This window comes from Uloborus diversus, chromosome 9 (assembly GCF_026930045.1).
Source record: "Uloborus diversus isolate 005 chromosome 9, Udiv.v.3.1, whole genome shotgun sequence".
Taxonomy (NCBI): Eukaryota; Metazoa; Arthropoda; class Arachnida; order Araneae; family Uloboridae; genus Uloborus; species Uloborus diversus.
Window position 1 is genome coordinate 66122481 of NC_072739.1, and position 19989 is coordinate 66142469.

At 36.7% G+C, this 19989-nt stretch overlaps 1 protein-coding gene across 1 annotated transcript in view; it reads left to right on the forward strand.

Moving 5' to 3' along the window:
• Positions 1 to 601: 601 nt before the first annotated feature.
• LOC129230706 (lysozyme C, milk isozyme-like) overlaps positions 602 to 19989 on the forward strand; it is a 28929-nt gene continuing 9541 nt past the window's right edge. Inside the window, exons 1-4 of the mRNA XM_054865125.1 lie at positions 602 to 646; positions 4187 to 4304; positions 17849 to 17940; positions 19822 to 19891. Coding sequence (XP_054721100.1) covers positions 608 to 646; positions 4187 to 4304; positions 17849 to 17940; positions 19822 to 19891 — 319 coding nt within the window. The 5' untranslated portion in view covers positions 602 to 607. The remainder of the gene's footprint in view (positions 647 to 4186; positions 4305 to 17848; positions 17941 to 19821; positions 19892 to 19989) is intronic.

Here is a 19989-nt window from a genome sequence, read left to right on the forward strand (position 1 = left end):
GAGGTCAGGCCGGCCCTCTAGTAGTAAATATGATGAATATGAATTTGATTTACCTTGTTAGCTCGATTTTGGCATTTTTAGAAGAAGACCTATATGTTCATCTATACTGTGAACTACAGTATTATAACTAACTTCATTGATGGACGAGGCAGGGGGCAGAAAATATTCATCCCGAGAATCGCCATCTCTTATTAAAGGAGTCTTCCCCCCCCCCCTAAGAGTAAGGGCGCACCCCCCTAAATATCGCAAAGACCCCCTTTCCAAAAAAAAACGTAAACAATACCCTTAAACAACCCCCTAAACATGTCAATGGCGGAATCTGCGCCCCCCCCCCCCTTAACAGAACACCCCTATCTTATTATGGCCCTCTAACTTCAGAACCGGTATGCACCGCTTCTGTCACATAGCGTAATATCCTAACTCCAGAACATAATAAGACTTTTGTTTTTCGTTTGTAGCTGTCATTTTCGGATGGCTCGATGGACTAAAACAGCCAACTCCGAAAACCTTGACCTTGGCCATGAAGTAGGTTAGCGGAACAAGATGTGTTCCACTTCTGAACACTAGTGCAGTAGGCATTAGGTAATAAGCAGGTAAGAAAGGAAAAATGCAACCGTGGAGGTGCAGCTCTCTCTCCTTGTTACTGGTAAGTGAACGCATTTTTTCTTATATTTTAGTCATTTACTTATTTTTTGATTTTGCGCACAGAAACTATTCAATTATTGTATTAAAAAGCAGTCCGTAAAACCCGGATTTTAAGTTTAAAAAATGTGGGTGTTATTATTTTTGCATAACAAATAATATACGAGAGCAAGTGACGAATGTTTCCTGTTAAAACATCGATGTTTTGACATCGCACGTAGTTTTCTAAATAGTGAATAGAATTTTGTTCTCTTCCGCACTTATTAGGTGCTTCTCCCATGTCCAAGTCAAATTGAAAAGATTAAAGAGTTGCGCTAGTGATACAACAATTTAATTTATTTTTTTAAGAGAGAGAGGAAAAAAAGAAAGAAAACAAACAAAAGGAGATTTAAAATATATGTTTTTTATATACAGTGGCCGCCGCATACATGAATCACGTTTGTTCTAATCAGTTTTGATTCCATGAAGGCTAATTTAAAAAAAAAAAAAAGGATTTCGTTCCGTTTTTGACAGTTTGATTCATTAAAGCGGTTGATTCAATTAACCAATGGTTCAATTAACCGGCTTCCACTGTAAATGCTACTGCAAGACTGGAATACGGTGAAAATCGGGTGTTTTTCGCCGCCTTATAAAATTTTCGCGATTCAAAGCCGACTTCAGTTTTGCATGGTACCTATGCCATGTAATCTTGCCTGCAACACTTTTTTTTTTTTTTGAAAAAATAACATTTACATAATGACTGTCGTTTGCTTAGCACCAGAAGGCTCAAAACATTTTTCGCACAGAAAAAAACAGTTCCATGCAATGGGGTCGTTTCCAAAATTTTAAAACTATTTTTTTTTTCTGAAAGAGCATGCTTAAAAACATGGAATCTGATCATTTTTTAAATAATTTCTTTAAGTTTAATATTTTTAAAAAATTACTTAAATCGGTGCTCTTCCATCGTTTAACGCTTCTGCCGATGACATCACAAATGATGAAATGCCATTCAGTGTTGCCATTCACGGTCCAAAATGTTTAATTCGCATCTTTACTCACGTGTATTGGCAGCGATAGGGTTGATAGCAAGCGTAGAGCGCAATTTTAATTCGCTGCTTGATTATCATAATGTGGAAACGTAGTAGAAAGATGCGACAAAGTTCATCATTTGTGACGTCATCAAAACCACGCCTTGTTTGAAAAATCGGACATTTTAAAAAATTAATTAAAAAAAAAAAAAACTGTTGGGGAAAATGAAAGTATTTCCTGGGTCCATGTTTTTTTTTTTTTTTTTTGCTCATTCTATCCATTTTGATGACTAAAAGTAGTACTTTTGACTGAAGGAAACCACCCCATTTCAAAACACGCGTTTTTTTTTCTTTTCTTACTTTCTTTTTTCCTTTTCAACTATGTGTTTAATAACGGTGTTTTGTTTAAAAGACTATTAAATCGCCCGTCAAGGTAAGATGGGTGAAAATTGCTTCAACATTTGAACGAAGCAATTGCCTGTTAGGTGATATTTTTTGACAGTTGAAATTTTAGCCCTTTTATTATTGTTGACCACTTTTTCGTTTCTTCATTCTCTTTAAATGACAGTTTTAACAGTAAAACAATAGTTACCGGATCCAGTCCAGTTTTGTTAAAATAAAGCATTTCCCTGCATATCAAACATTGCCAAAAAATATTAACAAATTCTCATGCTGTGGCGCGAGTTTCATTGTTGGTGACGTCACAGAACGTTACTCGATCAGTGAATTTGCTATTATATATATGAGCATAATTGGTTGACGTGAGAACATCCCTTGACAACACTTTCAAAGGCAGATGATAAGTCTTGCCCAACTTAAGATCAGTCTTTGAAGCTGTTCCATCTGGCCGGTTACTGTGATTAATATTAAGAACTGTAAAATATGTTCTGGACCCTTCCAAAAGAACCTATCATCGACCAACTTCGTTCTGTATCAAGAAAGACTGTTGCAAATTTCGAGTCAAACAGTCAAAAATTGGTTTCTAAAAAACAGATGGAAACTTCGCATTGATAAAATAACTAAGTAGATTCCGTGACCACATAGATAGCAAGAATTCTTAATTTGTAATTTTTCTTCCTTTTCCCTATTCACTCCTGAGTCCCCCGTATTACCTCACTATTTGTGGTTAAACTAGTTCAATGGAACCCTGAAGACAGCTCTGATTTTTTGATCCAGATCAGAAATCGAGCAATCCCCGGTCCTGCACTCCGAGAGGTATCGTTTCATTTAGACGACTTTGACCATGAGCATATTTAACGTCTTCCGGTCACCATTGATGAAGACGGTGGATCTACAACCGGCTAGGATCGAACCCGGAGCCCTTCCGTCACAAGTCCGATGCCTTATCGATCAGGCTACCGCGGTCCTCTTCCTTTTCCCTGCTGTCCAATGTGTTATATAGAAAAAATGTGATATGAGGTTGGGCCCTTGGAAAAAAAGAAAAAAAGGTTTGGGTACCACTACTTCAACTTGAGCATTATAAAATAAAAAGTTTTTTTCTACTGCGCAGTCGCATTCCATTTTAAGGAAGAGCAAGGGACCAGCAAAATCCCTTTGATATTTGCTGTAACAAAATTTTTACGAATGTTGTCGTTTTTCCGAAGTAAATTGAGTTGGGGATCTCCAAAGTGTTCGCTGTAACGGAGTTTTTAAGAAGGGATTTTGTTGGATTATTTCAAAACGAATAAAATACAAACAAAACGACCTAAAAATCAGAGAACCAGTATGCAGAGGATGCAAAAGATGTATTTACCGTCTTCGAGACGGAAGTCCTCAGAAAAGAAAACAAACAACAAACAAACAAAGCATCCAGCATCCAGCACACAACCTTTACCTACCAAACACTGGCAGTCATTTGAATTTTGATGACTTGAATTCAAATTGTGGTTTTCGCAACCAGGGCAGGATTTAGGGGAGGGCAGGCGAGGCCCGGGGCCTCCACAACAAAGGGGCCCCTACAGTAAAATTTTTGCAAAATATCATAATTTTCACGGGTCAGCAAAATTTTATGTTTTTTCTCCCCTAATTATAAGAATGATAATATAAAAAATAAATAGCAGTAACTTCGGGATGTATTTACTATTGAGGTGCTGATCGAAAATATCGGATATATACATATACAATATCAAAATATTCGGATATATATCAAAGTATCGGATATTTTCGAAAATATGATGATCTTTTCAAACCCTGATTAGGAGCCTCCCTCCTTCGTTGCCCCGGGGCCTCCACACTTCCAAATCCGGTCCTGTTCGCAACCACGGATTCCGATAGGACCTGACTCGTTGATGTTCTTATTTCTACAAAGGGCTCTGGAAAGCATCCAGCTCAATCAGGTCGAAAACTGCTGATAAAAAAAAAAAAAAAAAAAAAAAATCGCGGAAAAACAGCTTTTTTTTTGGTCTTTCGTATCAAATTTTAAAAAGTCGTTTCAGCTGGTTTTGATTCTGATCGCCTCAAATATATTGTGCTCAAGGAGGACACACAAACAGATATTTTGATTCATTTTATTTTAACAATTTTATCATTTATTTCAGGAGTTGGTCACAATACTTTTGCTAGTACTTTCGATTGATGCTAAAATTTATGACCGATGTGAATTAGGAAGAGAACTTTATGAGAAATACCATATTCCACTGGCAGACATTTCAAAGTGTAAGTTCTATTATATTTCATATTTATTGTTTCAATAGTTGATGTTCCTTTAATTTTATTTTTCCTACGCTTAAAATGCTAACTCCTCTGTTACACGAATCTCCGTGAGCATATCCCTCCTTCTGGGACGTGTCATCCATGTCCCCTAAAATCGACTTTATTTACGTCCAGCCTTCTCGACTCAACACAATCCTCTTTAACCAATGAAGAGGATCCAGTCCCTGGTCATTCATTTAAATTTTGACGTCTTGAATTCAAAATATATTTTTCGCAATTATGATTGCGATTAAGAGTCAATTGTAGAAACGAGAGACCCGACGAGTAGGGTTTTATCACAATTCGTGAATGCGGAAAACATAATTTGAATTCAAGACGTCAAAATTCAAATGAATGACAGTCCCTGGATGCTGGATGTTGTGTGCAGGATTTTTTTTTTTTTTTTGAGCAATCACGATTTCTAATTGTTTTCATTTGACCGTCCTTGATGTTTGGTTCCTTTTTCAACCCCACCGTTCTCTGCAGGCGCGACTCCTCTCGGTAGCAGCTGCTCCTGGTCGGTGGCGTCCACACACACATCCACACACGCGCCGTTACACACATACAAACACGCCAACGTACATACACACAGGTCTACGCACACACACAAGTCTATGCATACCTAACCACCCAAGAGGAGGGACAGGAACCGTTTCTAAAAACAAGCGAGTGGGGTAGTAACCAATGAGTAGGGTCCTGTCGCAACTCGTGATTGCGAAAAACATAATTTGAATTAAAAATTTCAAATTGCAAATGAATTTTTGAAATTCAAAAGTTTATTTATTTATTTATTTACTTTTTTTGTGCAATCGGAAAAACTTAATTTCCGAAATTTTTCCGTTTAAGCAACAGTTTCAAGGGCTTTTTTTTTTACGCTCCATTTCTACAGTATAAGCATATTCTTACACATAAAATGATTAAAATGTGCTTTTCAAGGCTTGACTAACTAAAATTGAGGCCCTAGGCCCACAATAATTTGGAGGCCCCCTGAAGACTCGGTAGCGGAATGCAGTGGCTGATTTACAAGTTTGAGGCTCGTCGAAATGCATTGTTTGGGAGCCTCTTTGTCTTTCACAGAGCTACGTAAATCATTTATCATGTGCATTTATGAATCCCCTTCAGGCCCCTCATAATTTTAACATGGTAAATTCACAACTGACAGAATGAATATAAGTTCTCTTTTTAAGGAAGTTTTTTTTTTCTATTAACAAGTCATTACTTTCTCATTATTATTTTACATTTTTGTATATTTTGAATGCAATGCATAATACTTCAAGCAATTTGGGGCCCATTAGGATGATGGGGTCCCAGGCCTAGTTGGCCTGTGCAGTAATCAGACCCTAGTTCTTTTTATTGATTTTAATTCTATTGATTTTTACTTCTTGTTGTAAACTTTTCGAAATTATAACATGCGCATGCATATTATTTTTTAAACCAAAGCATAAATGCACCAAATCGTTGCTTTCAAATCCCAGACTAGTTTTTAATGCGTCTGCTATTTGCCCGAGCTTGACAAGAAAACTACTCGCCAAGCAAAGGAAATACATAATACTTCAGAGCCGTAAAAATAATTTCTAGTAAGTAAAAAGTGTACTTGTCAAAGTAAAGTCATTCCCCCTCATGATAAATAATATTTCATAACACTGGTGGATGAAATAAGAAAAAAATTAAGAAAAGAACGGCAGCTGTGTTATACGTACGCGTTGAATGCATCGTTCTGATACTGTTACCCATTCTGTAAATAGTAATTATTTTTATGATTAATTTGTTGTAATTTGGCTATATTGGGCGATTATTCCATTATCTTCCATCTAAAATTGTCATAGTAACGTAACCTGTTAATAGTTTCTCGTAATGAATACACAGTCCCCTTACATTCGAATGAAGTATATGGTCCCTCCATTTCTGAACGATAAGATTTGAGAGTGGAGTAAAAATAAAATATGAGAAATTGGTAGAACAAGGTATTATTTTCTGGATAATTGTTTTAGACCGGGATCTGAAGGGGGTTGAGCATGCATGGAAAGGCTGACGCAATATTATTTCTGATTATTGTTACAGGCACGATGGTGATTATGAAACCACATGTCGTCGCCCCCCCCCCTGGGTAGTCGACAGCCCCGGGGGAGGGGGGAAGCCGTTTACTAAAACACTCATAACTCGCGAACTATTTGAGATAAAATACTGAAAAAGGTGGCAATCAACGCAACAAAACAAGGGCTTCATAAAAGCTATATATGATTATGGACCTATCTTAGTTGGTTTCTGAGTAAAATTCCATTTTTCGCAAACAAGCAAAATTTTTGAATAAAATGCGCAAAACAAACTTTTTTGACCAAAATAAAATTCCAAATCAAAAATGTTTGATTTTCTTTCAAATAAAGTCCTAAATATCATTATTCAGTTTGTTAAAACTATTTAAGTACTGTTAACGCGTTGAAAAACAAAATGACAGTAGCAAGCTCGAACATGATTTGCAGTATAGTTCAGGATCTGAAGGGGGGTTTTGAGCATGCAAGGAAGACCTGACGCAAAATTATTTCTGATTAATGTCACAGGCACTATAGTGATTATGAAACTACATGTCGTCGCCCCTCTGGGTGGTCTACAACCCCGGGGAAGGTGGGAAAGCAGTGGGGGAGCCGTTTGCTAAAACACTCATAACTCGCGAATTATTTGAAATAAAACACTAAAAAAAGTGGCAATCGACGCAACAGAACAAGGGCTTCATAAAAGCTAAATATGACTATGATCATATCTTTGTTAATTTCTGAGTAAAATTCTATTTTTCGTAAACAAGCAAAACTTTTGAATAAAATACGCATTTTTTTTTTTTTTTTTTCAAATTATCTAAAGTTTTTAACAGTTTAGGGAACCAATAAAATCTGGAATATCATTATCCAGTTTGTTTAATATTACTTAATTATTATCAAAGCGTTGAAAAGTGAAATAAAAGCAAGCTCAAAAAGCATTTGAGGTAATTCACAAAAAAAAAAAAAAAAAAAGTTTGCGGAATGTACCTTGAAGACTCGACATAAACCAAAGTAAATTTTGTGGCTCTCCTGTTTTGGCGGTTTTATTTCGTAATATTATCAAAACAATGTCCCAGTTAAGTAATTATTTAATTATTTAACCTTTAACGCATTATAGCTGTTTAGTATGGGTCACAATGGCACTTTTTAAAAAATTAAAGCATGCAAGTTTGCAAGTACGAAGTAATTACGGAAAGGATAAACTATCAGGATAACCCTTTTGCAGACTATACACCTGAGTTATGAAACATAGTGAGCGAGGCTATTGCCACATAAGCAGCATCAAAATTTCAGTGGAACGTTAAAGAAAATGTAAATAGTCTCTTATCTAGAGAAGTCCTGCAATGGTAATGCCTTCAATAGCAACTGCAAAACAGCAAAAGAAAACCAAAAAAAACATTTAACCTGGGAAACGTTAGCTCAAAAGTGATGTAAGTAAATCTAAAAATCATTCCCACACAATAAGCCCAATGCTAGGTTAGGTTCATCAGAATGGTTCACTGAAGCAAAGCAAGAGATCCTATTTCGTGAATGTAATTGAAAATGATACTTCTTGCAGCAAAACTCTAGAAGAAGCACCCTGTTTTAAGACCAAAGTTCAAGTTATCGATGGAATGACTCTGGTCCATAATGTCCCAAACACTACTTTCAAATGTAGCAAAGATTTTGCAGGTCTCCAAATAAAAAATAATAAAATTTCCTCTCTGTAGCGAGTGCAGGGCTTAGCTTGCCCCTTTCCGCTTTGGTTCGTTGAAGATTTGATAAACTCATCTGATTAATTTTAAGATCCTTTATTTACACATTTATTCTCTAATCTACTGTACAATATCTACACAATAATCAGCATAAATCATAACGCACAACATGAAACATCAACTACAGGTCAGAGCCAGCGCTCAACACCGCTGCTCTCTCTCAGACCTCAGTCACCTCTCTGAAACATCCCTTCTTCGCTCCTCCGCACCCGAGCACCAGGCTGAGGTAATCGTGCGACCAGGAGAGAGGGGTCGAAAAATGTCTCTGTTGGGGTGCCGGACACTACACTCTCCAATAGTCAAACTACACGAGTGGACCTTAAACACAATCGGTACTTCTCACTGTCGTTTTCATAACTTAAAAACCAGAAGTTCAGGAAAGTCTCCTTCTCTTATAAAAAAATCACTAGGTACCAAACCAGTGGTTACGTGTCATATCCATTCCTGAAAATAAAAAGAACCTTTAAAAGTACATTTCAGAGTATGTAATATGTAACATATCCGTTCCTGCATCCAATCAGCTTCTGGTGTCTGGTAACTCTGAAAACGAAAATGAATATTATTTTAAATCCGAGAGTCAAGTAATAAATTTCTCTGAAATGCCCGAGTCCAAGACGAAGCACACAACAGAATCTACACTGCTTGACAATTGCTAAGGAACAATTACGTTTTTTGGAATAGTTAAGAATATATAATGATTAGAGAAACAGAACGAAATATATAGTTAGTAGGGAGGATGTGCCCTTATTATAAGTACAAAATAATACAGATATTACTGCATCAATGAAGTAAAAACTTAAAATAAAAAAATAATCCTACTTAGATGATTTTCATACAACCATAAGAAAATGATCTAGGTTAGAATGATGGAGACATGAGTACCTTAAAATGATGTATGATTACCAGGGACACTAAAGCGCAATTTACATCTGTTTTCCATACTCCCCATTAATCATTGAGGAGTGCTTGGGGGATTTTTTCCTACTCCTCTCTCAATGCAGATTTGAGTTCTTGTACTGTTCTGGGAGGGACGGTTCTTCGCGCAACACGTCTGCAAGGAGCCTCCCAGGCAAGTTTAATTGGATTTAAGTCGGGAAAGTAAGCATGCCACTGCATACAGAGAATGTTTTCACTTTGTAGTGTTTCCGACACTTCAATGCTCCAGTGTGGCCGTGTATCGTCGTCCGTAAAGAGAAAGTCTGGATCTACAGCCCCCCTAAAAAGACGAACATGGTCCAGCATAACATCTCTGAAATACATTTGCGACTTATCGCTTTCTTATTCAAAAATGTGAAGCGGTGTTCTGCCATTGTGCTTGATGCCTACCCACACCATGACGTCTGGGCCGTACCGATTACGTTCGCAAACAAATTTTTGTGCATAACGTGTTCCACGCTCTCTCCACAGTAGTTGGTGACCAGAATCACTTGTCACACTGAAACGAGATTCGTCAGAGAACATCACTCTAGACCAATTTTGGCGATCCCGCCAACATGTTCCTTATACAAGCGTAATCTCACTCGACGATGGCGTGGTTAAACTTGGATGCAACGTAGGGGCTTTCGTGCACACAAACCGACATTATTTACTCGCCGTGAGATGGTTCTTGCAGAAACATGCGTACCGGTAGTGGTTGTTAGATTTGCAGCTATCTGTCCAGGAGTGAAATTTCTGTTCCTTTTTGCCACGTGGGCTACATAGCGATCCTCTGAAGGTGTGGTGCTCCTACCACGACCCCCGACATGCTTTTGCAAAACATTTCCACCTTCAGCGGCCTTCTTTAATCAGGAGATGGCACTTTGATGAACCCATTGCAGCAGCCACAGTGGTGACACTTTGACCTGCTTCTAGTCGTCCAATCGCTCGTTCACGATCGTAGATACTCAAATGATGTCTTGCTGACATTTTACTCTTAAGTATTTGAAGAACCAAACAGAATTTCAGAGAAAAACCTTTTTTAACATTCAGCACTATTTTTGTTAAAAACCAAACAGCGTGAATTTTCGTACGAATCCTGAGCGTGTATGCACTGTCTTTTATAGAGATAACGAGTCTTGGTGTACCACGCCATCTGAACTTGAATTCATTTCCATTGGCCAGGTAGTCGAGGTACAAATTTGCATAAATCACTTGTTCCTTAGCAATTGTCAAGCAGTGTATCTTCCTGCATATGATTCAGTGCAAAATAGGGGAAAAAGTAACTAATAGTTAATAGATCAGAAACTAATGAATTCTTATTGGCAATCTTTGTTGAAGGACAGAGGTTGCCATTTCATGTACTGGTGTTGTGAAAGGAAAAGAGCTTTAGGATGGCATCTATCTTCAGGAGCACTTACGGAAAAAACATCTAAAATTTTACAAGCTTTTGATGCATTTTCCGACTGCGATTCAACAAGTAAAACAGGAACAAAAAAGTATGCTTTCATTTTACCAAAAAAAGTCGGAAACTTTTTTGTACACTAGAGTTATGATTAAAACAATATCTGAGTGCTTCAGAATTTCAACTGTTAGAAGCTGTATTATAAAAAAAAAAAATTGTCAAGAAAATAGGTATTTCTTGCGAATGCAACCATTACACAATAATTTCTTATCATTTCCATCAGAAATAAATATAATATCAGCTCTCTACCATGCTCCTGCAATTCTTTCCAACATGTGCTAAGAAGTATTGCTTAACTGTACTATTGAACAGATTTCCCTCCACCTTAGCAGTGCCTTTAGATGTAACCAAGTTTGGGTTTCGCTTGGATCTTGGATGAAAATAAAACAATAAAGCCCCATACCTTATAGACCAAGAGCTGACCCCCCAAAACGCAATTTATCTCTTTTATGGCTTGTGGCTGGTTAAAATAATAAAAAAATGCAATTAAAAACTTTGGCTCTAATCCCCCCCACTAATTTTGGGTGGGTGGATGAAAGGTCAAAAAAAAAAAAAAAAAGAAAAATATTAAAGTGATGAGTTAAATGGCTAACAATTATGTAATAACATTAAATTAATAAGAAAAAACACGTAGTGAAATTCTCCCCCAGCTATGTTAGGGCGAACGTGGTGGCCCCCAGGGGTAAAGTATCGATTATTAAACTTAAAAAAAAATGGTCACTTTCGTAGGGGGGGGGGGAATTTTACAGGGTATTAGAATCATTATTTTGATTGCCAAAAAAAATCCCCCCCCCCAGTAACTATGGGTCAATTAGTCAAAAAAAAAATTTTTTTTGTTCCTCTTTATTTGGTCCAAGTCGAGTATTATTCGAACTTACGCATGCATGACTGTTTAAGTTGCAAAAAAAACCCCAAAGTTTGAACGTTTATTCGTTAAAAAAAACTCGTAGCAATTCCCCCCCCCCCCCCCACCTATGGTGGGGGTTGCTACGCGGTTTGCGGTTTTACAACGTGGTGCCCCCCCCCCCCCAGGGGTGAATTATCGATTGATTAAATAAAAAATGATCACTTTCGTGGAGGGAATTTTACAGAGTATACATTTAACTGTTTTAATTGTAAAACAAAATCTCCCCTCCTCAGCAATTATGAGTCTACTTATGAGTCTGCATTGCTCGGCGTTGCACGGTCAACCTTAAAAGTGTACGTGTATCCGGCGTTCCAAGCATTTTATACAATTATATAAATTTTCCCGTTTTCATTGCCTTTCTTATTGCTGCTCCACTCCTATTAGTCAAAGCGCAATGTTATATAGCCTTCTCAATAAATGGACTATTCAACACAAAATTAATTTTTCAGTTCAAACCCGTCGTCCCTGTAGACCAAGAGCTGAGCCCCCAAAACACGGTTTATCTGTTTTATGGCGGGTGGCCGGTTAAAATAATAAAAAAATGTAATTAAAAATTTTGGCTATAATCCCCCCTCCCCCTCCGCCCACTATTTTTGGGTCACACGCTGCATGGGTGGATGAAAGGTCAAAATAAAAGAAAAATATTAATATGATAAGTGAAATGGCTAAAAATTATATAATAACATTAAATTAATAAAAAAACTACGTAGCAAATCCCCCCTTCAGCTATGTTGGAGCGAATGTGGGAGCCCCCCCCCCCTCCCAGAAGTGAATATCGATTGTTAAAATTAAAAAAAGATCACTTTTGTGGGGTTGGGGAGGGGGAACTTTATAGGATATTTGTTTTATTATTCTGATTCCCAAAAAATCTCTCTCCCCCCCCCCAGTAACTATGGGTCAATTTGTCAAAAAATTTTTTTTTGTTTCTCTTGATTTGGTCCGGGTCGAGTACTATTCGAACTTTCCCATGACCTCTTAAATTGTAAAAAAAAAATGCAATTGTTTATTCGGTAAAAAAAAAACACGTAGAAAATTCCCCCCCCCCTGCTATGTTAGGGCAAACTTGTTGCCCCCCAGGAGTGAATTATCGATTGATTAAATTAAAAAAAAAGATTACTTTCGTAGAGAGAGGGGATTTTCTCAGAGTTTACATTTGATTGTAGCAGGAAAAATAATCCCTCCCCCCACAAAAAAAAAAAAAAGTTTTTAATTTAAATTAGAAATTTGGAAATATTTTTCAAAATGAAAGGAAGCAATTCAGCGTCCTTACATCTGCTTCTACCATTGTGTGCTCAGTATGAAAAGAAGGATACACGCCTGTGATGATTTTTTCTTGCTGTTTCGAGGGCAGTTTCGTCAGTGATCAACTGTAGCCAACAGAGTGAAGTCGTTATAGCTGTTGGTTTTTCTTTTCGGAGCACACTGTACCGCATCCTTAAACTGAAAACGTAAAAAAATCCTTTTTTCAAAAATATGTTTTGATGTTTTTATATTATGAGTGTTTTAAGGGGTAATTTTAAGTGTAGCCAGCCACCAGATAAAAGATTGAATGTTTTGACAGAAACTTTATTTGAAGGAATAAAAGTTTCAAAGATTCGAAAACACTGAAAACTGAAATTCCGTGATTTAGATTTTTCCGAGTTCTTAACAGAAGCAGATTTATATCATCGAGATTGCAGGAACATTTTTATCAAACTAGATAGACACTATCACAACCAATATGCTGAAGGTAAATAAATCTATCTGAATTACCAAATTATTATTTTAAAAATTCATTTAACGCATCGGATTAACGCATTAAAATTTACAAGTAAAAAAATCGTTATTGCAATTTTATCATAAAATCACTTTTGTTTGTGAAATAAACTCATAATTACTGGGGTAGGGGGAGATTTTTTTTTTTTTTTTCAATTAAAACAATTAAATGTATACTGTGTAAAATTCCCTCACGACAGTTATTCGTTTTTTTATTTAATCAATCGATAGTTCACCCCAGGGAGGCACCACATTGTAAAACCGCGCATCGTGTGGCAACCCCCCTCCCCCCACAAATAGATGGGGGAAATTTGCTATGAGTTTTTTTAACGAATAAACATTTCAACTTTGTGTTTTTTGCAATTTAAGCGATCAGGCTAAAGTTCGAATAGTACTCGACTCGGACCAAATAAAGAGGAACAAAAAAAAAGAAAATTTTTTTTTGACAAATTGATCCATAGTTACTGGAGAGGGGAGGGCGGGGGGTATTTTTTTTGCAATTAAAACAATTAAATGTATGCTTTGTAAAATTCTCTCCACGAAAGTGATCATTTACTTTTAATTAAATCAATCGATAATTCACCCCTAGGGGGGCTCCGCGTAGCAACCCCTCCATAGGTGTGGGGGGAGGGGGAATTGCTACGAGTTTTTTTTAATGAATAAACTTTCAAACTTTTTTTTTTTTTTTTTTTTTTTTTTTTTTTTTTTTTTTTTTGCAACTTAAACAGTCATGCGTAAATTCGAATAATACTCGACTTGGACCAAATAAAGAGGAACAAAAAATTTTTTTTTGACAAATTGACCCATAGTTACTGGGGGGGGGGGGATTTTTTTTTGGCAATCAAAATAATGAAACTAATACCCTGTAAAATTCCCCCCCCCACGAAAGTGATCATTTTTTTTTTAGTTTAATAATCGATACTTTACCTCTGGGGGGCACCACGTTCGCCCCAACATAGCTGGGGGAGAAATTCGCTACGTGTTTTTTCTTATTAATTTATTGTTATTATATAATTTTTAGCCATTTAACTCATCACTTTACTATTTTTCTTTTTTTTTTTGACCTTTCATCCACCCACGCAACCGTGTGACCCAAAATTAGTGGGGGGGGGGGGGATCACAGCCAAAGTTCTTCAATTACATTTTTTTATTATTTTAACCGGCCACCCGCCATAAAAGAGATAAATCGTGTTTTGGGGGGTCAGCTCTTGGTCTATTATGATGCAGCCAGTGTTACCAGAGGGTTTAATTCAACTCTGCGCAGGAAAGAACTGTAAATAATCTTGTAAATGTTTTATTAATAATTCATCTTGCTGTAAATACTGTGCTATTAAGACTAAAGCAAAAACCCATAAACTACAAAATACTCGGAAGAGAACGATTCAACAGAACAATTACAAGTCAACAAAAAAGAGTATGATCCAGCTTTCAGAATTTTTGATATATTAATGCTTTATGTATGCATATTCTGCAATTATTTTTCAATACGCAGAATTTTACTAATCTTATTTAATTAGTTTTTTTAGAACTCTAGTGTATAATTTTATATTTATATTCGTTTTCATAAAAGCTCAAAGATGCTTCTCATTTTTTATATTTATTTAGAATATATTATTTCTTGTATCATTGCTCTTTGTTGGGTAGATTATAAAAAACAATATCCGAAAAACAATACCCGCAATATTCTTTTATGCATATGAAAATATAAATTAATAGAAATAAATTAAAATTATATTTGAATTGAAACTACTGTGGGCCTGGTTCCCTAGTTCCTCTCAAATTTAAAGCAGTATATGACAAAATTAAAGCCATAATTGAATACTTTGCAATTAGAATAAGTTTTTAAACTGAAGAATGAATAGTTCGTCATAAAATTAATAAGGCTATTTTTTTCTCCTTAGCATACTGCCGTTTTATTCAATGCGCTAAGGCAGTGCATGCATTTTCTATTTCGCTTTTTAACGCTCACGTTGGTAATATTTAAGTAGTTTTAAACAAACTGAACGATGAAGTTTCAGATATTATTGATTCCCTAAACGGTTAAATAATTTTAAAAAAGAACTTATCTTTGGAAAAAAAGCTTTTCGTATTTTATTCAAAATTTTTGCATGGCTGCTAAAAAAGGAATTTTACTTATAAACCAACAAAGATAGAACTATAAACATATTTAGGTTTTTCAAGCCCTTGTTCTGTTGCATCTTTTGCCAAATTTTTAGTGATTTACCTCCTACGGTTCGCGAGTTATGAGTGTTTTAGTAAACGGCGTCCCCCTACTGCTTTCCCTCTCCCCCGGGGATGTCGACCGCCGAGGGGGGGGGGGACGACGACATGTGTTTTCATAATCATTATAGTGCCTGTAACAATAATAAGAAATAATTTTGCGTCAGGTCTTCCATGCATGCTCAAAACCCCCCTTCAGATCCTGAACTATACTACGAATAGTGTTCGAGCTTGCTACTTTCATTTTGTTTTTCAACGCGTTAACAGTATACTTAAATACGTGAAATACACCGCCAGCTCAGTCATTTCCAGCCGAGGATTGCAGTTTCGTGCTTATTAGCACTCATCAGCCCGGCATAGGAAAGTGACTGAGCTGGAGATGGAAAACCTCTTAAGGAAGCCAAGAGTGCCAAACAAACTGCTTTGCCTTCAAAATTCGAGTTGAACCGAACTATTGTTTCGGTCACTCGTCTGGTTTGCGCTAATTCTATATTAGCTACCAGTTTGTTTGGCACTCTTGGCTTCCTTAAGAGGTTTTCCATCTCCAGCTCAGTCACTTTCCTATGCCGGGCTGATGAGTGCTAATAAGCACGAAACTGCAATCCTCGGCTGGAAATGACTGAGCTGGCGGTGTATTTCACGTATTTCTGCCCTAGCCCTGGCTATAGAGCGGTAACTTACTGAAGTACTTAAAATGTTTTAACAAACAGAATAATGATATTTAAGACTTTATTTGAAAAAAAATATCAAACAATTTTGATTTGAAATTTATTTTGGTCAAGAAAAGTTTGTTTTGCGCATTTTATTCAAAAATTTTGTTGTTTGCGAAAAATGGAATTTTACTCAGAAACCAACAAAGATAGGTGTATAATCATATTTAGCTTTTATGAAGCCCTTGTTTTGTTGCGTCGATTGCCACTTTTTTCAGTGTTTTATCTCAAAAAGTTCGCGAGTTATGAGTGTTTTAGCAAACGGCTCCCCCACTGTTTTCCCCCCTCCCCCGGGGTTGTCGACCACCCAGGGGGGCGACGACATGTGGCTTCATAATCACCATCGTGCCTGTAACAATAATCAGAAATAATATTGCGTCAGCCTTTCCATGCATGCTCATGCTCAACCCCCCTCAGATCCTGGAGTATTTGCCGAGTATAAAACCGTGTGGCATGAAGTTAGTTTTGCTTGTGAATCGTATCAGCCGTGCGCTGGAGAGTATGTATTTAGCTCTGTGTGTATAAGCCTTTGCGCTGTGTTTTCGCCTATTTTGATGTGTGTGACCGTTGAGTTTACGGTGCTAATTGATATTTACCTATTTGCTATGGTTAATTTAGCAGTTGCTAACGATATTTCTTGTACATAGTTGTAAATAAATCTTCTGTATTTTCTCAAGAACTGTGTCGTCATTTAAAGAATTTCTTGAAGTGGCTGGACTCGTAACAATACTTTATTTCTTTTCGAGATAAAAAAAAACATTCGTTCATACCTGTGAAAAGTCACCGGACGCTTTTTCTTCTTAATTTATAAAGCAACAAGAATTTGCCTTCGCTAAAAAATAAATTTTTCCATATCAGTAAAGTACTGACAACCGTTTAGCGCTTCAGCCAATAGAAACATTGCTCAGTAGTTACGCTCAATTCGAAATCGCTAGGAGTCATTTATTAATTACGTAAGGGTCCTGAGGGGGAGGGGGGTTGGAAAAAATCTCTACATACAACTACTTGGGTGGGGGTAGGGGTCAGTACCATTCTTACGTAATATTTTCCAAGTCGGTATTTTAGATTATAAATCGCTCGGCCAAGTGGTTTGGCATCCTGTTTCATTTGTTTCTGGAAGGTAAAAAACGTGTAAGTGTGAGCTATTTTTTACTAGTTTTTCAAAGAATGAATAGTGTAAAATATAATAAAAGAATCGCACTGTGAATGGCATGTCTGATTTTAATTTGTCTAGTGTCATATACAAAAAATATTTGTCGAAAAAAATTCAGTCGAGATTCCTCTTAGTAAATATTTCTTTGCACAAAAAAGGTCCCCCCTCCAATAATAGTGAATTTAATAACATTCCAGGGATGTAAGATTCGTTATTATTGTGAAAAATGAAATGGAATCTTACGTAAGCTAGGGGAGGGGATAAAAATCTTACTTTCCCTTACATGGGCGGAGGGGGGTCAAAAATTGCCAAAATCGTCCTTACGTAATTAATGAATGGCCCCCTACCCATGTCACAAAATTTACCCAACTTTAGCCCCCCATTTAAAATCCCCCCCCCACCTCTAAGTTTATAAAGAGGTAAGGTTGAAACTGAAAACTAAGGGCAGAAAATTTTAAATGTCGGCGAAAAGTAAGTGAGAGACACCAATCACATGGCACTGTTGCGACTTCAGGAGAATAGTGTTACACTCTCTCTATGTCTATCTCTTCTCAATGAGTATACCAACACTGGCAAATTCTTTTTGTTTACAACAGGGCTTTGTATTATCCATTGGGAAAGTGCCTACGATACACATGCAATGAATAATGGAAGAAAAGAAAGTTCAATCGATTATGGAATGTTTCAGGTAAGTCTCAAACATTTTTGCGTAGTGTGTTGTTACGTGATCTAGCGTTTATGATAATGATCCAGCTACAAACAATAAGGATCTTTAGTCACAAGCACTCGTGGGTTGACAGACTTTTTCTCGCAAGTATGGTATGGCTCTCATAACAAAATCTTGAGAAAGTTCATTCCAAATTGAAGGAATTCTTATATTTAGTACAAGATTAATAACCACCGCATTATGTTATTGATAAAACTTGACCAGCTTTTCCCATCCCTGATTTAACAAATGGAATAGTTTAATCCGTCTTCCACCGCAGTTTTTCTCTTGTACCAGAGAGAGAAAGCGTTTTTCTCAAATTCGCGTTAACAATAACCGCCGATTTTTTGAACAGCAAGAAATAGAGCCCGTTATTTTCTGACTTTTATCCAAATATGTAAACGCTGGTCCACGAATTGTCCCCCCCCCCCCACCCCTCATTTGGACTATTTTTTGACATTAGAAAAATTAGAAATTCTGTCAAGAACATCCAGTATTTAAAAACAATTAAAAGCTATCTTATAAACTTTACAACGAGAAAATAAGTTCTTCCTATTACGCCATTACAGCGAAGGTAAACTTTCGTCTATAACATCTTAATCCATATCACCGTCCAAGAACACATGAAAACTCAAAATATTTGCGAAATTTTGATCTGTCGAGGCAGAAGAAAATGCAGACTTCAATTTGTTAAGTAGTTATTTTCAAGTGAAATCACACATTAAAAAAAAGCACAATTTATTGAAAAATGATTTACTATCTCTTTTTTTTTCCTTTCCAAAAATACGTGTGTGTGGGAGGGGGGGGGGCGACCCCACGTTACAGTAACGTAATAAATTGCTGCTAAAAATATGAAAAGGCATTTTTCAATACTGCACAGAACATAAGTAAATCAAAAAATAAGTTTTGACTTGCAACAAAACGTTAAAATGTGAGAGTCAATTTTTGGAAATAGCTTGTATTATCAAACTTTTTGATAGGTTAAAATATTACTTGATAGGTGGCACTAAAAGCAAAGTAAATATTTCAGCATTTCACTTTGCCCTTTAAACCCCTGCGTAGAAGTTACTTAGTTTATTTTGTAGTTTATAAAAATTTAATCAAAACCTCTCTCTCTCTCTCTCTCTCTCTTTTTTTTTTGAGCTTATTGCTTTCATTTGACTGTTTTGATGTCCTATGATTTTATTTTACCACCAGCACCCTCTGCAGCATCACCGTCGACCGGTCGCCACACGATGCTGCTCCTCTAGCGAAAACCGTCTCCAGGTTGCGTCAATATCCTACACTTACACGCATACATACACGCACGTACACACACACATACATACACCTACACACACAAACACACATACATACACCTACACACACAAACACACATACATACACCTACACACACATACATACACCTACACACACAAACACAAACACACATACATACACCTACACACAAACATATACACAAACACATACAGACACCTACACATATACACACTCCTACACACAATTACTCACACACTCATGCCTGCACACAGGCACAAACAAATATGCCTACACGCACTTACACATTCCCCCCACACACAAACACTCATACACACAACTACCCACACACTCATACCTGCACACAGACACAAAAACACATGCCTACGCACATACACATACCCCCTACACACAAACACACATACCCCCCACACACATAAACACACACGCCTACATACACACGCACACTCGTAGTAGCGAAAAACATAACTTGAATTCTAGAGGTCAAAATTCAAATTAATTTTTTTACTTTTTTTTACTGTAATATGACACTTAACCTATAACCTCAATAACTCTCTGTCAAAATTAATGCGTTTTTTCTCGCAGATAAACAATGATAAGTGGTGCAAAAGCTCCTTGAGACCAAGCCAAAACCGATGTCAGACATCATGTGAAAGTAAGTACATTTTGTTTTCAGTTCAAACAAAATTATCATTTAAGTTGTTTGATAAGTTTTGCGGAGTAAAATTAACTAATAAGGCTTTCCCCTGCTTG